The 20,040-nt window shown below is 38.2% G+C and overlaps 1 protein-coding gene across 3 annotated transcripts in view; it reads left to right on the forward strand.

The window, feature by feature from the left end:
* The first annotated feature begins 1,030 nt into the window (after window positions 1-1,030).
* kcnb1 (potassium voltage-gated channel, Shab-related subfamily, member 1) overlaps window positions 1,031-20,040 on the forward strand; it is a 39,610-nt gene continuing 20,600 nt past the window's right edge. Inside the window, exons 1-2 of one of the 3 annotated variants that reach the window (XM_072382028.1) lie at window positions 1,031-1,104; window positions 4,998-5,645. In XM_072382028.1, coding sequence (XP_072238129.1) covers window positions 5,010-5,645 — 636 coding nt within the window. In that variant the 5' untranslated portion in view covers window positions 1,031-1,104; window positions 4,998-5,009. Of the gene's footprint in view, window positions 1,393-4,997; window positions 5,646-20,040 lie in introns of all 3 variants that reach the window. The other 2 variants (XM_072382026.1, XM_072382027.1) reach the window with 2 other exon arrangements.

The following is a 20,040-nucleotide window of genomic DNA, read 5'->3' on the forward strand; positions in this document are numbered from 1 at the left end:
ACATTGTAATGCTTGATTGACAATAAAGTTTGCTTTGACTGTGCTTTGACTTTGACTTTGACTAATTAAACTGTTTTGAGGGCAAAAAAAAATAAAAAGCCGTTTGGAAATACATAATTATCCAAGTGGAGTTTTGTTGTAAAACATGTATGAATTTCATTTGAAAACAATCTTACGTCACTGTATTATAGTATCCAAACCCTATCCATAACATTTTACCTGCATTGTGCTATATTATCGTGTGTTCTTACTAGTTTTGTTTAACATTAGAATATAAAATCAACATTTGGGCTTAGAAAATATAGTATGAAAGTATAAAAAAGATACATCTAGACCATGGTGAAGTGGAGATGCTGTTGATCTCCATCCACCATGATTTGTTTTCTCCTCCAAACCTTAAAGATAGCATCATTTAATAAACTGTACTGTCATGTCTAGGTCAAATGATGAATTTTTCATGAAAACATTGAGATGATTCTGTTACATCAGATTTTATATTCTTCTATCTGAACCAATAAGCTCTCCTATTGCAACAACTTTACTCAATCCTTTTTTTGGATTTGGACCCGATAGAATGAGACAAATGAACATTACATCAGCATAACCGAAGGCATTAAATAGTTTAAACTGACTCCATTTAGAACTGATCATAAAAAAAAAGAATGCATAGGTTTTTGGGGGCCATTTTCTGCTAAGTACTTTGCCTTTGATACTTAGAAGTAAGCCAGGTCCCACTGCCAAAACATCTGTTGTTATATAACTTCTATCTAGAAAGTAATTATTTTATTCTAGTTTTTGCTAAATTTGAAAGGAATCAAAATGCTTTTTCCTGTAGCAAGAATCCACCCACCTAAAATAAAAATGCTGATGTCAATTTATTGCCTATTGGTCATTGATCATCTGATATGAGCCCATGCACATCTTTTCATGCACAGTTTTAGGCTTTTATTTAAGATTACAGTCTTCCAGCACCCAGCAGAGTGTTTACAGTGCGAGGACGCGGTGCAGAATGAGTTAAACAGATGTGGCGGGGAGCGCGGAGCTGCCATGGATCCACCTTCACTGAGATGCGGCGCCTCCTCACACAGCTGACCGGGAACACAGGTAGTCTGTCAAAATGAGCTGTCGGCATACTTGTTGATCTTCAGGGGAAACATTGTACCAAGATATGCGGAGCAGGAAACCGGCGGGTAGGCAGTAGATCGTGCTGAAGATTCCTCTGTTATGTTGGAGGCAGAGGAGGGGGAAATGGGTTAAACCCTGGCAATAGTAAACCAATATCGACGCCTCTTGTTTTCAAATGCTTCATCTTCGCTTATGGCAGCAGACTGATTGTTCACAGAGCGGTACGTGCTGGTTTTATTCAGTGCAGGATGACAACAACCCACCACGGTATTTTTAAGCTTATTTCCATCTCTGTACTTTGAATCATATATAACCTGTCACTTGAAACAGCTTATGATTGTTGGAGCACTCTGCATCCAAGCTGCACCAATATGGAGCGTTCATCTTCTGAAAATACGAGAAACGCTCAGCGATTGAGGTTTCACTAAATTGCACTTTTAGATTTTTGCTCTCGCCATCCTCTTTCTGTAGCTTCACAAAATAGCAATGTGTGCTAATGAAGGAGTCATGTTTGTTTGATGCTGAACATTTTTGTCGAAGCCTTGAATATTAAATTGATACCTGTTTTTTTTGTGTGTGTATCCTGCAGCCTGTTACAGCATGTTCTCAGGTCGACAAAACAGTGTCTGCATTCTAGATCATGCACTCTATGTTAACCTTTATCTTACAATAGCAATTTCTTTATTTTGACTGAGTCGTCAGGCCTAATTGCGTTTATGAAGTATTAGAAACTTCAAGATCACATCTGCAGGCCTGATGTGTTGTTGGACTCTCGCTCTCATACAAGCATAAATACAATATATAGTACGTGGAGTATGCAGCTAGTGCCACGTCTGCCGTCATAAAAGGAATGAAAAGACGTGTTCTTGTCAATCAGCCTTCATCCCCAAGAGAGGCTGTTAGTGATTCAGGGAGAAAGCAAAATGCATAAACGAAAGCAGCACTTTCCGGTGTTTCAGCACCTCTGGACTGGACAGCGTTCACTTTTCACCGCACTCATCTCTGTTTCGTCCTGCGTCCCACCCACAGTACTGCATGGGCGTCAAAAGAGAGAGAGAGAGAGTGAAAATGCAATATTCAAACGATCAAATCAAATTAATTGAGCACGACCCTTATTTCCCTCCAGACTGAGTGCATCCGTGAAGACTTCCATAAGACATGCAAGATATATAGTTTTGTTAGTGATATAGTCTCCAAAAATGAAGTAAGTCAATGTAGTTTTTAGAAAACATAATTTTCTGGTTTGGTTTCTGAGCTAACAAGATGTGGACTATTTGTCCACATTCCAAAACATTGTCTCTGTTATAACCTCGTAAATTACCCTCAAACCAGCCTCTGCAGGCTGGTTTAGCATGAGTCACCTTAAGAACCACGTGTGGTTGGTCCAGCAGATATACTGAAAAATTATTTAAAAATGATTATATTCTAAGTTTTGATTTCTATAAAATCATATGCTCTTGAGCTCATCTGGCCAGTGCTTTCGGTTCTTGTCATTTGGACCTTACAGCTCCGAGCTGGGTGCCAGTCTGAGTAGGGTTTTGGGAATTATTTTAATGAGGTTTCCCTTCGTAGCTATTTTAGATGAAAGCAATACAAAATAAGGCAAGCTAGGGTTCCTTGCATTGATAATATGTGTGAGTCATCTCAATAACCCCTAACTGGTTGCAAAGGTTTTGTAGTTGATTCAGAACAGAAAAAAAGAAATAATAGTCACAATAATCTTAGAGCAGCAGTCAGTAGTGAAATAGTTTGACATAACAGGAATATAATTTGTCTAGCTGTAATTTCCCTGACCAGGAGCACGTTAAAGAGGTTATTTTCAGATCAGGTTTTCAGGATCCTGCAAACTTTTGCTTGGTCTCAATGTATAAGCCTATCTGGGAAGCATACAGAGTTAGAATTGAAAGGTACTGCTTGAAAGTAGCCATTTTAGCTGTTCAATCAGTGAGTAATTTGACCTTCTTAGTGGTTCATCTGAATCATTGAAGATAGCGATGCAAAGATGATAGAAGTTAGAAAAATCAGGAATAAGTAGATTTACAACCCTGATTCCAAGAAAGAAAATAAAAAATGGGATGCTAAGTGAAATGTAAATAAAAACAAAAAGCAAATCTCATAAATCATGTCTGCAAAAGTGGAAAAGTAAGTGGTACTAAACAGAATCAGCTGGATGAACATGTTGCAACTAATTAGGTTGATTTGCAACAGGTCAATAACATGTTCGGGCTTAAACGAGCACCTTAGAGAGGCAGAATTTCTCAGAGGGAAAAAAGGGTAGAGGTTCAGCAATCTTCAAGAAACTAATCATGAAGCAAGTTTATTTTCCTCAACATGAAATTGTAAAGACCCTGAATGTACAATGCATAATTACATTGGAAGTTTTAGTTTTAGTATTGTCACAGAAACTGGAGACATAATCATAAACATCTATGCACACGAGGGACATGGTTGAAAATCAATATTAGATGCATGTGATCTTCAGGGCCTTAGTGGGCAATACATTAAAAACAGATATGATTCTGTCATGGAAATCATTGCATGGGATCAGGAACACTGCCAGAAATCATTGTCTGTGAATACATTTCACTTCGTCATCCGCAAATACAGGTTAAAGCTCTACCATGCAAAGAAGAAACCAAATGTCAACATGATTCAGAAATGCTGGCATCTTCTTTGGGTCAAAACTAATTGAGACTGGACTTAGATCAAAGTAAAAAAAAAACTGTGGTTAGAATAATCAAAATTTGAAATTCATGGACACCATGTCCTCTGGACAAAAGAGGAGAGGGACCATCTGTCTTGTTATCAGCACTCCTTTCAAAAGTCTGCATCTCTGATGGTGTGCGGATGCATTAGTGTGAATTGGCAGCTTGCACATTTCAATGCAGAAGTTTCAAAGCCGCCATCAATGCTGAAAGGCATATACAGGTTGTAGAGAATGGTCCTTTCCAGATAACACCTTTGACATGGGAGGCCTTGCATATTTGAGCAAGACAATGATAAACTCCGTACTGCATCTATTACAACAGCATGGCTTCGTGGCAGAAGAGTCCAGGTGCTGAACCGGCCTTTCCGCAGTTCAGACCTTTCACCAATTGAAAACATTTGGTGAATCATGAAACACAAACTACAACAAAGAAGACTCAGGGCTGTTGAGCAGATAGAATCCTATATGAGACAAGAAAGGGACAACTTCTTCTCTCAAAGGTCCAACAACTGGTCTCCTCTGTTCACATATGTTTACAGACTGTTGTTAAAAGAAGGGGGGACTCTACACAGTGGTAAAGATGGCCATGTCCCAATTTATTTTGAGTTGTGTTGCTGCCATCAAATTCAAGATGAGTTGATGTTTTTTAATTGAAATTGTAAAATATCTCACTTTCAGCATTTGGTGTTTTCTATGTTCAAATTTGAATAAAAATGTAGTTTTGAGACTTGTAAATCATAGTATTCTTGTTTGTATTTACATTTTACACAGTATCCCAATCTTTTTGGAATAGCGATTGTAATTCAGTTTAATCTTTTGGTGAACTGCTGCATTTATTTTTGGCACCTTAGAGTGGTGCTGAATGCTATATTTTAGACCTCTGTTGAAAGTTAAAAACTACAAACTGTTACCACCATATTAGGACAGAGTCTAGTGAGTCACAAATCTCCTGACAGCTTGTCAGAGGCTGCTAATGTGAAAAGTAAAAGCACAACACTGTTAGATGTTAGCGACTTTAGTTTACACTTAATGATTCATTATTCTGTCCTTCCATGACTTGACTGAACTAAATTGCACCTATGTGCATTGGTGAGCAAACATATGTCAAGATTAAGGCCAAATCCTTGAAAACTAATGGCTTCTTTTTGTTTTGTGATTACTCTAGACACCATAATGAATGAAAAGAAAATTCTCTGCAGTCCATAGCACTGGATGTTTACTTCCTCAACTCAAAGTCATCATGGAAAAATCCTTGGAGTTAAATAAAGCTGGTTCTCGGTCAACATCATCCCTGCCGCCTGAACCAGTGGACATCATTCGCAGCAAGTCATGCTACCGCAGAGTCAGGCTGAATGTTGGGGGTCTCCCACATGAGGTCTTGTGGCGAACGTTGGACAGGCTACCACGAACACGTTTGGGAAAGTTGAGAGATTGCAACTCTCATGAATCTTTGATGGAAGTGTGCGATGACTACAATCTTGAGGAGAACGAGTACTTTTTTGACCGACATCCAGGGGCATTCACTTCAATTCTGAACTTTTACCGTACGGGTAAGCTGCACATGATGGAGGAAATGTGCGCCCTGTCATTTAGTCAAGAACTTGACTACTGGGGCATTGATGAGATATATCTGGAGTCATGTTGCCAGGCTAGGTACCACCAGAAAAAGGAGCAAATGAATGAGGAGCTCAAACGAGAGGCCGACAATTTAAAAGACCGAGAGGGAGAAGAGTTTGACAACACTTGCTGTGCAGAGAAACGAAAGAAACTTTGGGATCTACTGGAAAAGCCGAGCTCATCTGTTGCAGCAAAGGTAAATGCCATTGGATTTTGGGTGTGAACTGAGCATGTAATTGGTAGAAGCAACCCTCTTAGCTTGATACGGATAGAAGTTGTATGTACAAGTTGACAAAAAAAGCATAAAAGTGAACTCACAGTAAATATGTAAAGAAAGCAACACAAATATTACTTTATTTTTGGATGATAATGCCAATCACTTAGTTTGTCAACCACTTTGATACACTTATTGAAAATAATGAATAAAAACACCAACAGGAGTCAGAAATCCTACTTAGTAATCTCTATCAGCAAATATCTGCATATGATTGCACAGAAACTGTAGGCAAATATATGTTCCTACTATAGTAATTCTGAGTAAGTTTGGGTGGTTTCTGGTAGAATGGACAGCTACCGTAAGAAGATGTTTGCGTGACAGGTGTCAATGGTTTTGATATCTTTCACTTTAAAGGGATGACTACATGTATTGTCAAATAATTGTCAAATATAATTTGACAATTATACTATATACTATATATTATATACTGCTTTGTTTTGTTGGAGTAGTTTGCGTTGGAAAGTTAAGAATAGTTTAGCTTTTCAAGTGGCCTTGCAGACTGCAGCCAGTGAAATCACCTGGCTGATCATGGACTGATCTTGTTGTCACTTCAAATATCAGGCCCGCCCGCCCACCATTGAGTATTATTTGTACAAAATACACGTGTGAAAAAATCAGTCCCGCATCAAACAAACAAACAGAATGTTTGAGAAGTGGCAATTTTTTTCAAGAAACATAAAATATGATGACATTTTCATTTTTTGCACTGAAAATGCTGAAAGGGCTGAAAGGATTTTATTTTGAGTTCTAACTTGCCCTTTACAAGATGAATTAAATGCACTAAATATTCTACCCACCCACATCAGCTTGTTAGCATCAGGTCAAATCTGATGCTGAGATTCATGTACTGTTTTTTAAACTTCTGACTCAGCTCAGTCCAGTTCAGTTCTGATTGGTCAATGAATATTCACAACCTAGCTTCAGAAGACATGTTTTTGAATGTATAGCTGCATAAAAGCATGACGTATTATTTATTAGCCTTATGGACATAGACGCAGATGTTCAGAACACTTTGAAGCTTGTTTTATGCAACTAAATATCAAGTCTTTGCACAGGCACCTACCGTGAAAGGCCTCTGCATAGAAGCACAATGTTTTTATGTGATTGTGCACTGAGAGGAGGAGATAGATAACTGCCTTTAGGCAAAACAAAAGTTTTCCAATGCATGAAGTGTCAAGTTTTCAGATCTGCATCAAACTAATCATTCGGGACACACCGAACAATCAAAATATTACAAACTATTTGTTCGAATAAGCTCACATCCAAGCAGTGTGCTCCAGTTTACATTATGTCCATATCTGAAAGCTTCATCTGGCAGCTCCTATCAGTAGTGCTCACCCTTCGTCGGTGCGAAAGACCCATTTGGTTCTCAGCAGGATCTTCAGAGAGTAAACCCTACAAATGCAACCTGAGTGACCACAGCAGTGTTAAGCATGAAAAAGCTTTGATCAAACTCTTCAAGGCTGGATGATTATGAAGGATCAAAGAGGACAGTCTTACTTTCCAGCACTGTTTCTAAAAGGAGCACCGTGCCTTCTTTTTAGCTTGCAACAAGCATTGTATGGGAAATGGAAATGAAACTATTTTCAATTTTTTGCTGGCTAATGCTTTGCAGTGAGAATTTGTGAGATCTGTCTGCTCTAACCCACAAACAGGCTGAGAGGAGTGCTGCAAGTGTCAGTGAAATGTCTTCTTCATTGGAATAAAAGAGATGCAAAATCAATGTTTATTATGTTAGAGCTAAGGAAGTGCTGTAGCATACAAAAAAAAGATGACCACTTTGAGACAACCGTACGCTGCCATCTCCGTTCTCACACTCTGATTTCTGCAGTTTATCAAAATATCAATGGAAAAGCTTTTTGAAATGCTGAACCAAATCTGTACTCATCTTCACTTTGGACAATAACACAGCAGATTGTTTTAGCTGAATATTTTCTGCAAATCAATGGCTCTCATTATCTACACAGTGATGAGTAGACTTATATGTCCAGTGTCCACATTAGGCGTGTTTTGCCCTGATATTAATCCACATCTCCTTAGTAGTGTTTTGAAGCTTTAGTGTAGGACAGTCTGCCATACAAACAGAGCAACCTTCTCACAGCAAGAAGTAGAGTTTATCAATTCCTAATTAGCTTAAAAGGGCAACATGAAACCACAGACCACGCTACTAAAAGCAGTAATAGGGGTTGATGTATTGTCTTAGGTATTTTTTAATAGGCAACTGTGGGCTTGTTGAGTGGTCTAGCTTCAACCACAGACTCTGTGTTAGCTCGTCACTTATCCTGGTTCAGAGATGGGAATGTAACAGCCTGTAAACAGGTAGTGAATTTTAGAGATGAACACAAAACAAATGGTAACTAAGCAACCAAAGTACAATTTTTTTATCACTGAAGAAGTGGGTATTGAACATTAATCTATTTATGTTTTCGTTTGTGTGTGTGTGTGTGTAATTGGACTGCTCTGCTTATACTTTAATGTCTAAGCAAAGCTATCACAAGGAGGTGAGTTGAAGCTGCTTTATTTGTCAAGATGTTCTGCTCATATTCTGTCTGCCTTGTCTTCCTTATCCCTCTCGGGCTCATATCTTTCCTTCTTTCCTACCGTCTCCAGGCTCCTCTGTTATACCTCGGACTAAATGTCAGGGAAATGTCACATTAATTATTCTCCAGGAGACTCTGGTTCCAATTTGAAGCTTCCCTCTCAGTTTTTACATTCTTTGTATGCTGCTTTGTCCATCTTTGTCTGATTTTCGAATCAGATTTAAGTCACCATGAAGTAAGATTGTGTATGATAACTAAAGCAGTGCTGAAGATAAGACTGGCACAAAGAGAATACTTTTCCACCAGCAGTTTTTATGCAACGTCATTTTGGATTTGGATGTTTTTTGTCAGTAATAATACCAGAAAAATGATCTGCCACTAAATTACAGTTTTAAAATGTAAGTCAACAAGCAAGTAATTATTTTTCATTACAGCCACTTACAGCAAAAACAAAGCAGTAATTAAGAAAATATAAAACTAAACATGGATCCATGAGAAATGTGATATTTACAGTTCATAGAGGAATTTATTTGTAAAAATGATCTTAAAAGAATTAGTCAAAATGTTTCCCTCAAAGCACACTTCCAAGACTCAGGTACATCAATACATTAAACCTAACAAGACCCAATCTCCTTTGTTGTCATTGTACACAGGATACAACAAGACTGCAATAGCTCCCCACACATTACATACAACAATAAAAATAATAAAGAAAGACAGTAAAACATTGTGACTCAAAGACATAATTTTCCATATAAATAAATGAATAAAAACCTCTTTTCGAGATATGTGTAAATTGTATATTGCACAGAGGGGCTGTATAGTGCTGTACGTTACATTTGTCACTGGTTTTGAGATAGTTTAAGATTCTATTAATTAATAGACTGAAGAAACCAAAGCTGAACATGAATGCTGCTGTCGTTATTTTTGTCCCTTCATTAAAAAAGTGAGAATTACCATTTCTTTATCTTTCAGTGGGTATTGTGCATCAGATGGCAGGCAACAGATTCCAATTATGTTCCTTTCATGTCACACTTAAGGTGACATATAAATGTGGCTTGGCTATATTCCTACGCATAAATCAGTCTGCAGCAGAATCTATGACACGAAGCAACCAGCCGGAAATCTATCACTGTTTCCTAGAGCTGGGAAGTCACAGCTGGTCAGATGATGTATAGGGAGTAATGAAAAACAAGACAAGAATGCAAGGCTCTAATTCAGAGATTGGATCATCTGGAGTTGAAGTTTTCAGACTAAATATTTGATAAAAGACCAAGGATATAGTATTTTAGTCTTGTGACAGCTAGTACAGGGACTGTTCAATCTTATATTTTGTTTCATATCAAATCATTCATAGTTAATGTTAAATATTTTAAGCAGATATGTATGTTCAAACTGATTTGTGCACCAATACATCACTGAAGTGCACAATAAGAGCCTGTTCATTGCTTTCACAATGTTCAAAAAGCTGATTCAATTGTCTCAAAAAAACATGTTTTCAATCATGAATCTGTTTTATTGTAACCCAACATCAAAATAGCCACCTTAGCTATCAATCATCCCGCCTTCTATTAAAAGCTGGCTGTTCCAAAATATTTTGCAAAACTTAAGATCAGTTATTACTAACATGGCTGAGCAAGCAAGACTGTCTGGTGCAAGGGTAAAAATAAGAAAAAACTTTGATGAGAGAAAACAGAAGATTCCTCAGCCATCTGCATATTTGTTTAGGGAAGATCTCATGGACAGATTTAATGCTAACAGTTCTATACACTGAAAAAATCTTTTAGGAGCATTTATCCACTTTGACAATCTGTTTTATAATTTATGTTGTGTGAGTGAAAATTTCATTTCTTGTCAAATGCACTTAAGGAAAGGAGTCTATCTCTGCTAATTAATATTTATAGTGTGGAGTTTTTACTTTTGAAATTGGGATATATATATACTATTAATGCTCCAAAGAATAGGAGAAGAAAGATTGTTCGGCAAGTTGCATTCTTTGGGAAAGATGTCAAATGTGAAAGAAACCTGAGGTACTGAATAAATTTTCAGTTTTCTTTGATATTTTCCAAAGAGATATGAATTTCCAAGTTGCCGGCAGCCATTGACCACAGCTTGAGACTAATTGTCTCAAGCTACTAGAGGCACCATCAAGATACTAGATACTCAAGCTACTAGAGGCACCATCAAGATACTAGATACTCAAGATACTAGAGGCAACATCATCAGTTAGTGCAATTGTAGGTTGTGGTTTCTTGGCTGAGGTAGCTTGGAAAACCATAGTCCAGGACCATAGTCAAAACTTTAAGGCCATGCTGTTACTTAGATTTCCACAATGCTTGCTTTTACTCCCTAAAGCACTTCTTAACATTACCATATGTGGTTGTACAGTTAATGTTTCAACATAGATGAACGGAGGTTACATACAATCCAGATCTTTGAGCAATTTAAAAAACAGAAAGGCGTTTCTGTCTGTTGTAGGCGAGTCCCTCAACTAACTCTAAAATGCACTGACATGTTTGATGACGCTGCTTCGCTTGTATCTAAAAGAATATTTGAGTCTTCATATAACATTTTGAGAATATTTCAATATCTAGAGAGCAGCGACACCTTCTTCACTGCAATTATAAGACTGGCATCTGATAAACTGTGCTTATACTCGTGTCAATGTAAGACAGAAAACGCAGCAAATTCATGTGAGAGTATAATGTACATTCGTAATTTCTAGTTGTCATGACAGTTGCAGGACTCCTGGTGGACGTTTAAACAGCCTTGTCGAAGTAGCTGTTCTCCACTTAATGCTTTGGTGGTTGCTTTGAAGTCGCTGCTGTTTGAAGGTGAACATAATTACTTTAGCATGTATCAATGAAGAAGCAGCAGGATGCAGCTTTTTGTACCTATGTTAGCCTTGAGGCAGTGTATGTCTTAAATTCCACATAGACAGAGAGAGGCGATATCAAATTTCTCATGTAACTCTCCTGCAGGAAGCTTTTTAGTGACCAGGCAATACCAAAGGCACTGACTGTGCTTGATAAGGGATTCAGCAGAAATAGCATTTCAGGCTTTGTGTGGTGCACCAAACCTGTAAGCCTGGAACATATATGTGTGTATGTTGAGATTGAGTGTTCCCAGCATGCAGCATAAACTACAAAAAAGAAGAAGTAACCCTGCAGTCTCTGAAGGTTAAAGTTGAAGTGAACTAAAAGTCTAGAATGTGTTCCATATTTTGGTTAGCAGTGTTGCTTAACACATAGCATACTGACCAGGGGAGGGCTGAGGGAATAGATTAACCTCACTCACACGTGACCAAACATCCGTCACTTCTGTATTCAAACTTGAGGATGTATGTTGCATGTATTGGATAGCTGGCAGTATTGTGTATGATGGATTTTATGGTGGTTTTGAATGTAAAAATAATTCTTTCTTTTAATCCAATTGAAAGCATTGAGAGACTGAGAAGTAAAATGGTCTTTAGACTGGTGGAACAAATGATAGAATATGAGTTAACGTAAGACCCATAACAGTGAACCTTTTCAGAAAAACAAATAAAACTAAATTCTTTGCAAGTGATCACATGTTTTGCCAAAGAGATGATGGCACACAGAGCATTGATGTCTTGCTGAGCAGTTAGATGGATATCTTTTCATGTTAAAACATGGCTGCCTTCCTTTATCTACATGCTGAATGCCAAAGTCAGTTGGATATCACAGCCAGCAACAGTTTGGAGTACCAAAATTTTCTGTTTCAAAGCCACGGAGAAGCTCATTTCCTTGACATATGGTGATGATTCAACCAGCTTTGTGGCATAAGATGGGGTAATTTCTTTAACACTTCAGCCAATTCAGCACTTTTGTTGGATTATTTGCGATTATCTTAACCTTAAACTATAATTTACAGATTTTTACTTTTTTTTAAGTAAAACAAGCTGTAAATACAACATGATACAACACTGACATACAGTATAATCACCCGATCTCTTTTTGATTAAGTAGTAGCCAAATTTTCAAATTTAATGTAACAAGGTTTTAAACTTAAAAAAAATATTGAGGCACCTATGAGGACACAGAGTGAAAGTCAAGTTTATACACAGAAACAGAAAAAAAACCCATTTCCATCCATCCATCTGCAGCTGCAGGGCAAACTCTCATGAGTCCTTAAATATCATTGCAAGGGTTAAGACCTGGTCCAGTGTTCCACGACCCAGATAAAAAACACACAGAAATCTCAGAAATCTGAATATGACTCTGCCAGATTCTTCTCTCCAACATAAAATAGACTCTCCCAGGAGGTGCCATCTGGTCCCTCTTTTTGAAAGGAGGGAGGCATCACCCTGGTCTGCCAGTCTAGAGCCACTGTCTACAACCTCCACCCAGGTGTGTCGACCAAGTTATCGGGCTGTTGTTGTTGTAATTTGTTAGAAACAATAGGCAAAAACAACTTCAGAGTAACTATAATGAAACTATGGTATTTGCATGTTTCATTTGGATCTAAGGGGGAAAAAAAAGATGCAGTGAGCATAGAATCACGGGTTACAGTCAACTGTGTGTGCATAGTAATGGATAATGATATTAGTATTTATTTCCTATTGCAGTACTCTAAATTATAGTGATAGAAACAGATGTGAAGGTATCATTATTGTCAGGAAACAATCCGAAGATAAAATAATTTTTGCACAATTAAATAGAGCTTAACTGTTATTATGTATTTGATCACATTTACCAGGTCCTTCATTTGTTAGGGTCTGTTATAAACCAGAAGAGAAATAGAAAGCCTGGGACAACAAAACACTCATTTATCTGTTTTTATAATTTGCTGTGTCCCTTTTAGTAGCCTGTAATGGTGCTTCTGTATTTTCAGTGATCTGATTAGTTAGGTTGTTGACAGAGTTTTGTGTCACCCCAAAGTCAATAAGTGTGTTAGCCATTGAACATAAGACCGTCCACTCTTCATGCTTCACGGCACTGGCTTTTGGTGACTTGATGCACACAAGTCCAATGAGGACTTAATCTGGCCCTTAAGCTGTTAAATGCTCTACCATGGTTCAGCAGCTAACTGAGCTGTATTGTGTGAGCAGTGTACAACGGGCATAGCAAAACTGTATCTCAGAAAAGAAATGAAGAAAGCCAGAAAAAAATGACAGAAACGATGCAAGTGAAAATGACAAAACACTCCAGAGATTTGAGGGGAAATAGACGGTAATTATTCTCTTGCTACAGCAAAGCATCTTGTTTGTTTTCCTTTTAACGCAAGTTCAGTTTGAAATGATAATTAATGTACATATCCTTAAGGCTACTAATGCAGTACAATTTTAAACTTGTATCAACCAATATTTATGAATTGAAAGTATCAATAATGTCCATGGTTTGTCATCCTTTGTTTCTCTCTGATTATTTCATGTCTTACATTTTAGATACTGTATATTGCTCAGGCCACCCCTTTAAACAATAAAACAAAAAGAAAAAAAACTTTACAACTTATCTGTTACCATCAAAATCAAGAGTCTACTGAGTAATAGATGGGTTTGGCCCAATGGTTTATGTGGGGTAAATGGAATTCTTCTTTGCTAAACACAAATATGTTGCTTGTGAAAATTTTATTTTTCAACAGTAAATGGAGAGGCAGGTAAGGGAAGGATCAAAATACATTTGGATTACTTAATAAACAAGTAATAATACATGTACAGAGTCCAAAGTAAGGAAAACAAGCAGCAGGGAACAACCATCAAACTGGGAATGTGGAGGCTAACGCTGATGGGGACTTGGTAAAATCAAAAAACAGGACGTGAGGTGATGACAAATACAACGTGGGTGCAAGGCAATCAGTAAACTTAAACCAGGTGAGAGACGAGGCCAATGGCAAAAATAAATAAATAAAACAAGACAAAACTGGAATTTTTTTCTCATTGTGGTGCAGAAGGACAACTGATTTCAAGATAAAAGAGAACTAAAGCTGACAAGAATACAGGACATGGAAACCCAGAGCACCACAAAGAAATAAAGACCATTACCAATCCCATGAGAAAAATAACTTTGAGGTTTCCAGTAGCATTGTTCTTTGGAAACTGAATGTTCAGAGCAAAACGTTTTGATTGATGAGATCCAAAAAAGCAATCAAGTAACCACTGTGGCTCTACAAATTTTTATTTCACGAATATATGACCACGCATATGAGGCCATACAGTCACACAATAGGACAGATTTGTAAAATTTGCAGATGAAGGACAAACATTGTTGGACAGAAGTTCCTTAAAAAGTTTAGGAATACAGAATTCTGCTGCATATTTGATGTTCATGCAGTGTTATTGTGCAGAAGTTTGCTGCTGTGGTGGTTGAGCTGCGTTTGTGGGTATTTGTTAAGTCACGTCATGCATTTTTGTAGTAGACAGATAATAAAGATTTATTATGTTGTCTCAGCTTTTTAGGCTCACACTGTGTCAGGGTGGTTTGATTATTCGCTCTATTTAGTATTGTAACATTTATTTATAAGGACTTGCTTTGTGTATTTGGACTAAAGTTCTTCGTGGTAGATGCGTATCATAACAGATGCACTGAAAAGCATCAATTCAAAGCGGGGTTGTGTGGGATTAAATGGCGTCCAGCTGTGAAGATTTCCGAGCAATTGGATCCCCTCCACTAAAATGCAAAAAACATCAAAAAGCTGAGCCAGTGGTTGGTTTGTTCATTATTATGATAGGAACAGTGTGGTGCTACGCGGCAGTCTTTGCAGAAGAAGACTCATCCAGTCTGTCAATGTATATGGTTCTTTCACGGTAACAAAACTAGGATTCTATGATTTTATAGAGAACAAAACGTTCCTGTTAATATTATATTAAATTTATGCCAGATGAGCTTCCTATTTCCTACACATTCCCTCTCTCTAAATATGTATAAACTCCATAAATCATATTTGTCAATCGAAATTGAATATTTTGAATTATTTTCTCTCAGAGAAATTGATCCCATCATGCATATAAAAGTGGGACAAAGTCACCATCATAACACCCATTTGTTTGTTGATTCCTATTTGGAAATGTTGATTTTGCCAAAGATTTTACATGGGATAGATCTGCCGCCACACTCGGCTGTCACTAAAAGCAGTTTAAATATTTACGTATTGTGAGTCAGTATTAAAAAAATTGGTGGTCCGGAGGGCAGCCAGACTGCATGCCTAAACTAACTCACTTGGCTCTTTTTGATGCCAAGGAGCTGACTCTACTCTGACTGCCTCAGAGAAAACTGAATGCCTCACCATGTCCCTCCGTGTGAGCCTGGACACCTTTTAGAGGAAGTATATTTCTTTTGCTGTAAGTTGCAATCTCATTCTTTTGGTTTCTACACACAGCTCATGATCATAGGTAAGAATGTAGAATGGAGAAAATCAAACGCTTCACGTTTAGACTAAGCTTTATCTTCACCATGTGGTAAAAAAGAGATTTAAAAGAGAAAGAAAAGGGAAATTCTGTAGCACTTCTTACCATGAATGCAGCTTGTAGATATTAAAATATAGTATAATATTATAGATATAAAAATACTTTATACGTTATTACACCTACTTTAAAGTTACAAATGTAAATGTTTCATTCATGCATTCACTCACTTTTCATATCTCCTTTATCCTATTCTGTGTTAAGGGGGTCTGTGGCATATTGCAGCCACCAACATGTAGATAATCATTGTGTAAAAATGAATATGTAAAAACGTTACCAGTGTAAGCATCTTCATATAAGCATCTTCTTATAAACTTCTCAACACTGCTTCAAAAGGGCAGTTTTTTTAGCCATCGTACAATCTATTCAGGTCAAATATATAAAGATTCATCCCCTGTAGAGTTTGAGCTCATGAAATGAGCTTCAGAGAAGAAAAATGTGTTTTTGCCCGGTGCATTTATTTCTGCTGAAATTTTGGCATTCTAATGCAGTGCTCTGTTGGGACTTATTTGTTTCAGAAGTCAGCGAGGACCTGCAGTTTTTAGCAGTTTAGCTCTGACTTGCTGCCTGATTATCACAGAGGAATAGAGCACACTTTCACTCCATGGAGTAATATATGGCGCCACGTCGGAGGTGGTCAAGAATTGTGTATAGCTGCTTCAAAGCTTGGCAAGCTCCTTTGTTCAAATGAGCACTTTGTGAAAAACATGAAGACGTCACTATCTCCAAGAGGAGGGGAGTGTGGGGGGGCTGTAAGGAGAAAAAACTGTGATCAAAGACCTGCAGGCTTGGAGACTGTAAACATAAAGGAAAAAATTCCTGCCTGACATGTAGACTAAGTCTCAGCCAGCAAAATAGAAAATCAAAACACAGATTTGTGACATAAGGGAAAATAAAACAGTGCTTGAAAAGGGATGAATGCTCACTCATATTTTTAGCCTGTGGCAAGAACACTTGAAATACCGTATTCTTACTCAATGACGTTGTGGTATTCAGAAAATGTCTTTATCTCACAATTATGGGAATTAAAGTGCGTCATAGGATTGTGACTGTGAGGTCTCACGTGGCAGGAGGAATAATCTCTTTAATGTTAACTCTACTCCATATTACAGATAAGTTCTCACTTAAATATTAAGCTCTAAATCAGGTTATACTTTGAGGTACCTTGTTATTTTACGCTTTATAAATGTTACGCTCCCCTTGATGCCCATCAACTGCCCATTTATTTATTTTTGTTTACAATATATAACATGTAATAGAGCCAAACCGAACCGGGGGACAAGGAAAGAAGAAGAGCATAGAAGAGGAAACAGAACAAAAATAGAAACAAAAACGAGACAACTAGCTCCTACACCTGTAAAAACAAAACAGACGACAATCCACGGCCTCTGTTGGGAATCCAGCGTTAGCGCCTCCAGGAGCACCTGAAAGCAGACAAGCAGAGAAAAAACAAACACACAAACAAACACAAACAAGCACAAGTAGCGGCGATCGCATACAACACAACTGTGGATATAGCTGACCTGAAACCACAGGATAACACATAAACTGCTTAGCGAGCATGCTACTGGGCTAATGAATGTGTGAGACAGCCACACAGTGGGCCAGCGCCTGCCCCAGTGCCCCTGGCCAAGTGTCCTGGGAGTCAAGACGTGCCCACAGGTGGGTGAAGTTGCAAGCAGCGGGGAGAGGCAACGACACCCCCCTCACCCCCACCCCCCATCGGGAGCAGCACAAGCAGGCCAGATGACAGCAAGTCCCAGACCCAGGCCCAGTCATCACCACACACACTTGCACGTCCAACACATGTCCTCCCTCCCTCAACTCCGCTGGGGTGTGGCATAGCGGGCATATCAGGGGGCCAGCAGCCCCCCAGACACCACAGACACCAGCAGAACCAGCAGAATAATTCATCCTCAGGCCCCTCCCGCCCTGTGCAGCAACCAGGAAACAGGGGTGTGGGAAGACCCTTCCCATCACCCTTCTGGCTCTTCAATATTTTCTAATTGTGAGCATTATTTGGATTTTAACTTCAATTGCTTAATCCTTTTTTGAAAATAAGTGAGAGAGTTAAACTAATTAAAGTGTGAGAACCATGAAAAAGTAAAGACAAATATACAACCACACAGTAGATAAATGCTAATCAATGCAAAACATTATTAACTTTTGACTCATTTCTAGGACTCCAACAACTCAGGATCAGCTGAGCCGTATTCTACTTTTGTGGGGAAAGCCTTCGATTATTACTTTTATTGAGGTATCTGAGTTATGGGTTGCCTTTAGACTGAAAGGACTAATGGACTATGCTCCTATAAAGGACAATCACATTCCCACAGGCAAAAAGAACAAGAAACAACTGGCTCGTATTCTGTTTCTATGAGAGCAGAAAACAAAATACGGCACCAAAAATGCAAATCCTGCCAATTAATTCTCATCAGGAGGTGTCTAGATAGACAAACAAAAGCCATGCTGGGACACAGATGCTGTTGAGAAAACATGTGCGTGGCTAAAATAAAATATTTAACACAGCAAGACCTTAAAAGAAAAGAAAAAAAACAGAGATTTTTCCCCCCTCTACTTAATATGTAGACACATGTATTTCATCAATGAAAACAGAGGGTTTTGGCAGTGAAGTGTATGATATATTTTATTAAAGAGATGGTACCTCCAGCTTTACAGTTAAAGGGAGGTAAAGGTTGCACTGGCTGGTGAAATGCTGTCTCACTCAAGGATGTAAAAATATGCCATGGAAGTCTTTGAGTAAGTGGTTAATATTGCAACTCTCTCGGTTATTCCGAATCAGTGCAAACCCTTAAGTGGATTGCTCATCAGTGTCTGTCTGTGAGGCATAACGTGAAGCATTGACGCTGTTTGAGCAACAATGAAAAATTTAGAATGAGTTAGCAAAGTTCCTCTTTCTGAAAATCAGTATGGAAGCTGGGAAGAATACACAAGCTGAAAAGATTTCACAACTCTGTAAAGTTCTCACGACAGCAAAAGATTTTCTCATGGTTCTCAAAGATTCTGTTGTAAATCAGAACCCAGATGATACGCTTGCCAACTCATATAGCTGCATTACACCTTGATTGGTTTTACTTTTATCATTTCCACTAATCTGTGGAAAATATCTGCTGTGGCTGAGCAGTGAAACTGAATAAAACCCCACAAAAAACTCACCAGTGAATCATACCAATCATGCGGTCCAAACTTGCACTCTTATCACCTACAAGTCTTCCTAACAAAATGACCACTGTTTGATCATACCCCTTAATAAAGGGATGTCCAAAGTTGGTCCTCGACGGCCACAGTCCTGCAGGTTTTAGATATTTCCCTGCTTTAACACACCTGATTCAGATGAAATGGATCTCTTCCAAATATTGTTAAGTTCTGCACAAGCCTGCTAATGATGCCTTGATCTAAAATCATTCTTTGTACCATGCCACATTAATGAACACCACTTTGACACTTTACATTCAGTTGCTCTCATGACCACTAGAAGTTGCATGTTATTTTAATATAATTATAAGTAGTGATTGCCCACATGAACAAATTATCCATGAGGTTGTTTTTGGGAGGCGGACAGTCTCTAAATCACATTTCAGTCCCCGTTTTCTCCACTGCTCTCTGTAGAAAATCATGCTCAGTTGGGGCCCACGGAATGGATGTATTCAATGTGAATACAGAATATTTACTCCAAGCCTTCACTTCACTCTGTGATGGTGAAGGGTCGTCAGCAACACACTTCTACAGTTACTTAGATTCAGCCTGCTCATGGAACTGTGTGAAGCAGCAGCAACAGTAGCAAGTGTTTGCGTCAGTGTTACAGGATAGGTTGGAAATGAACACTGCAGCAGGAGCACAGCAGAGCAGCATAGTGGCTGGGGCCTCACTGCAGAGGATGTTTTGGATATGCTGTTTGTTTTTCATGCATTTTATGTTCCAGCACCACTCAAGTTGTTTGATTGAAGTAGCTCACAGGCTTTGCGTCATAAGGATATATTATTTTTAGTATATTGTGTTGTGTATTTGCTGTGAATCTTCGTGAGCATAGAAAATTAGATATATGTATAATTTTGGTCACAGTCGAATATGGGATATAACAGTTATTAGCGATTTATTTTTCACACTTTGTTTATTCTTTTTTACCGTTTATGTTCACCACATTCGTCACTGAAACAAGCGATTGCAAATTTGTTTGACTTTTAAGAATCTTTTGATGTTTTTGTAACATTCACGATGATTGCACTTACTTGGGTTTCGATGCGTTCCATATGTCTGCTCGTGCACTCTTTCCTGAAATTCAAAAGCCCACCTTGCACAGTGTCCAACATCCAATCCTTTCCATCACCGT

This window comes from Leuresthes tenuis, unplaced genomic scaffold (assembly GCF_036924035.1).
Source record: "Leuresthes tenuis unplaced genomic scaffold, fLeuTen1.0.hap1 SCAF_3, whole genome shotgun sequence".
NCBI lineage: Eukaryota > Metazoa > Chordata > Actinopteri > Atheriniformes > Atherinopsidae > Leuresthes > Leuresthes tenuis.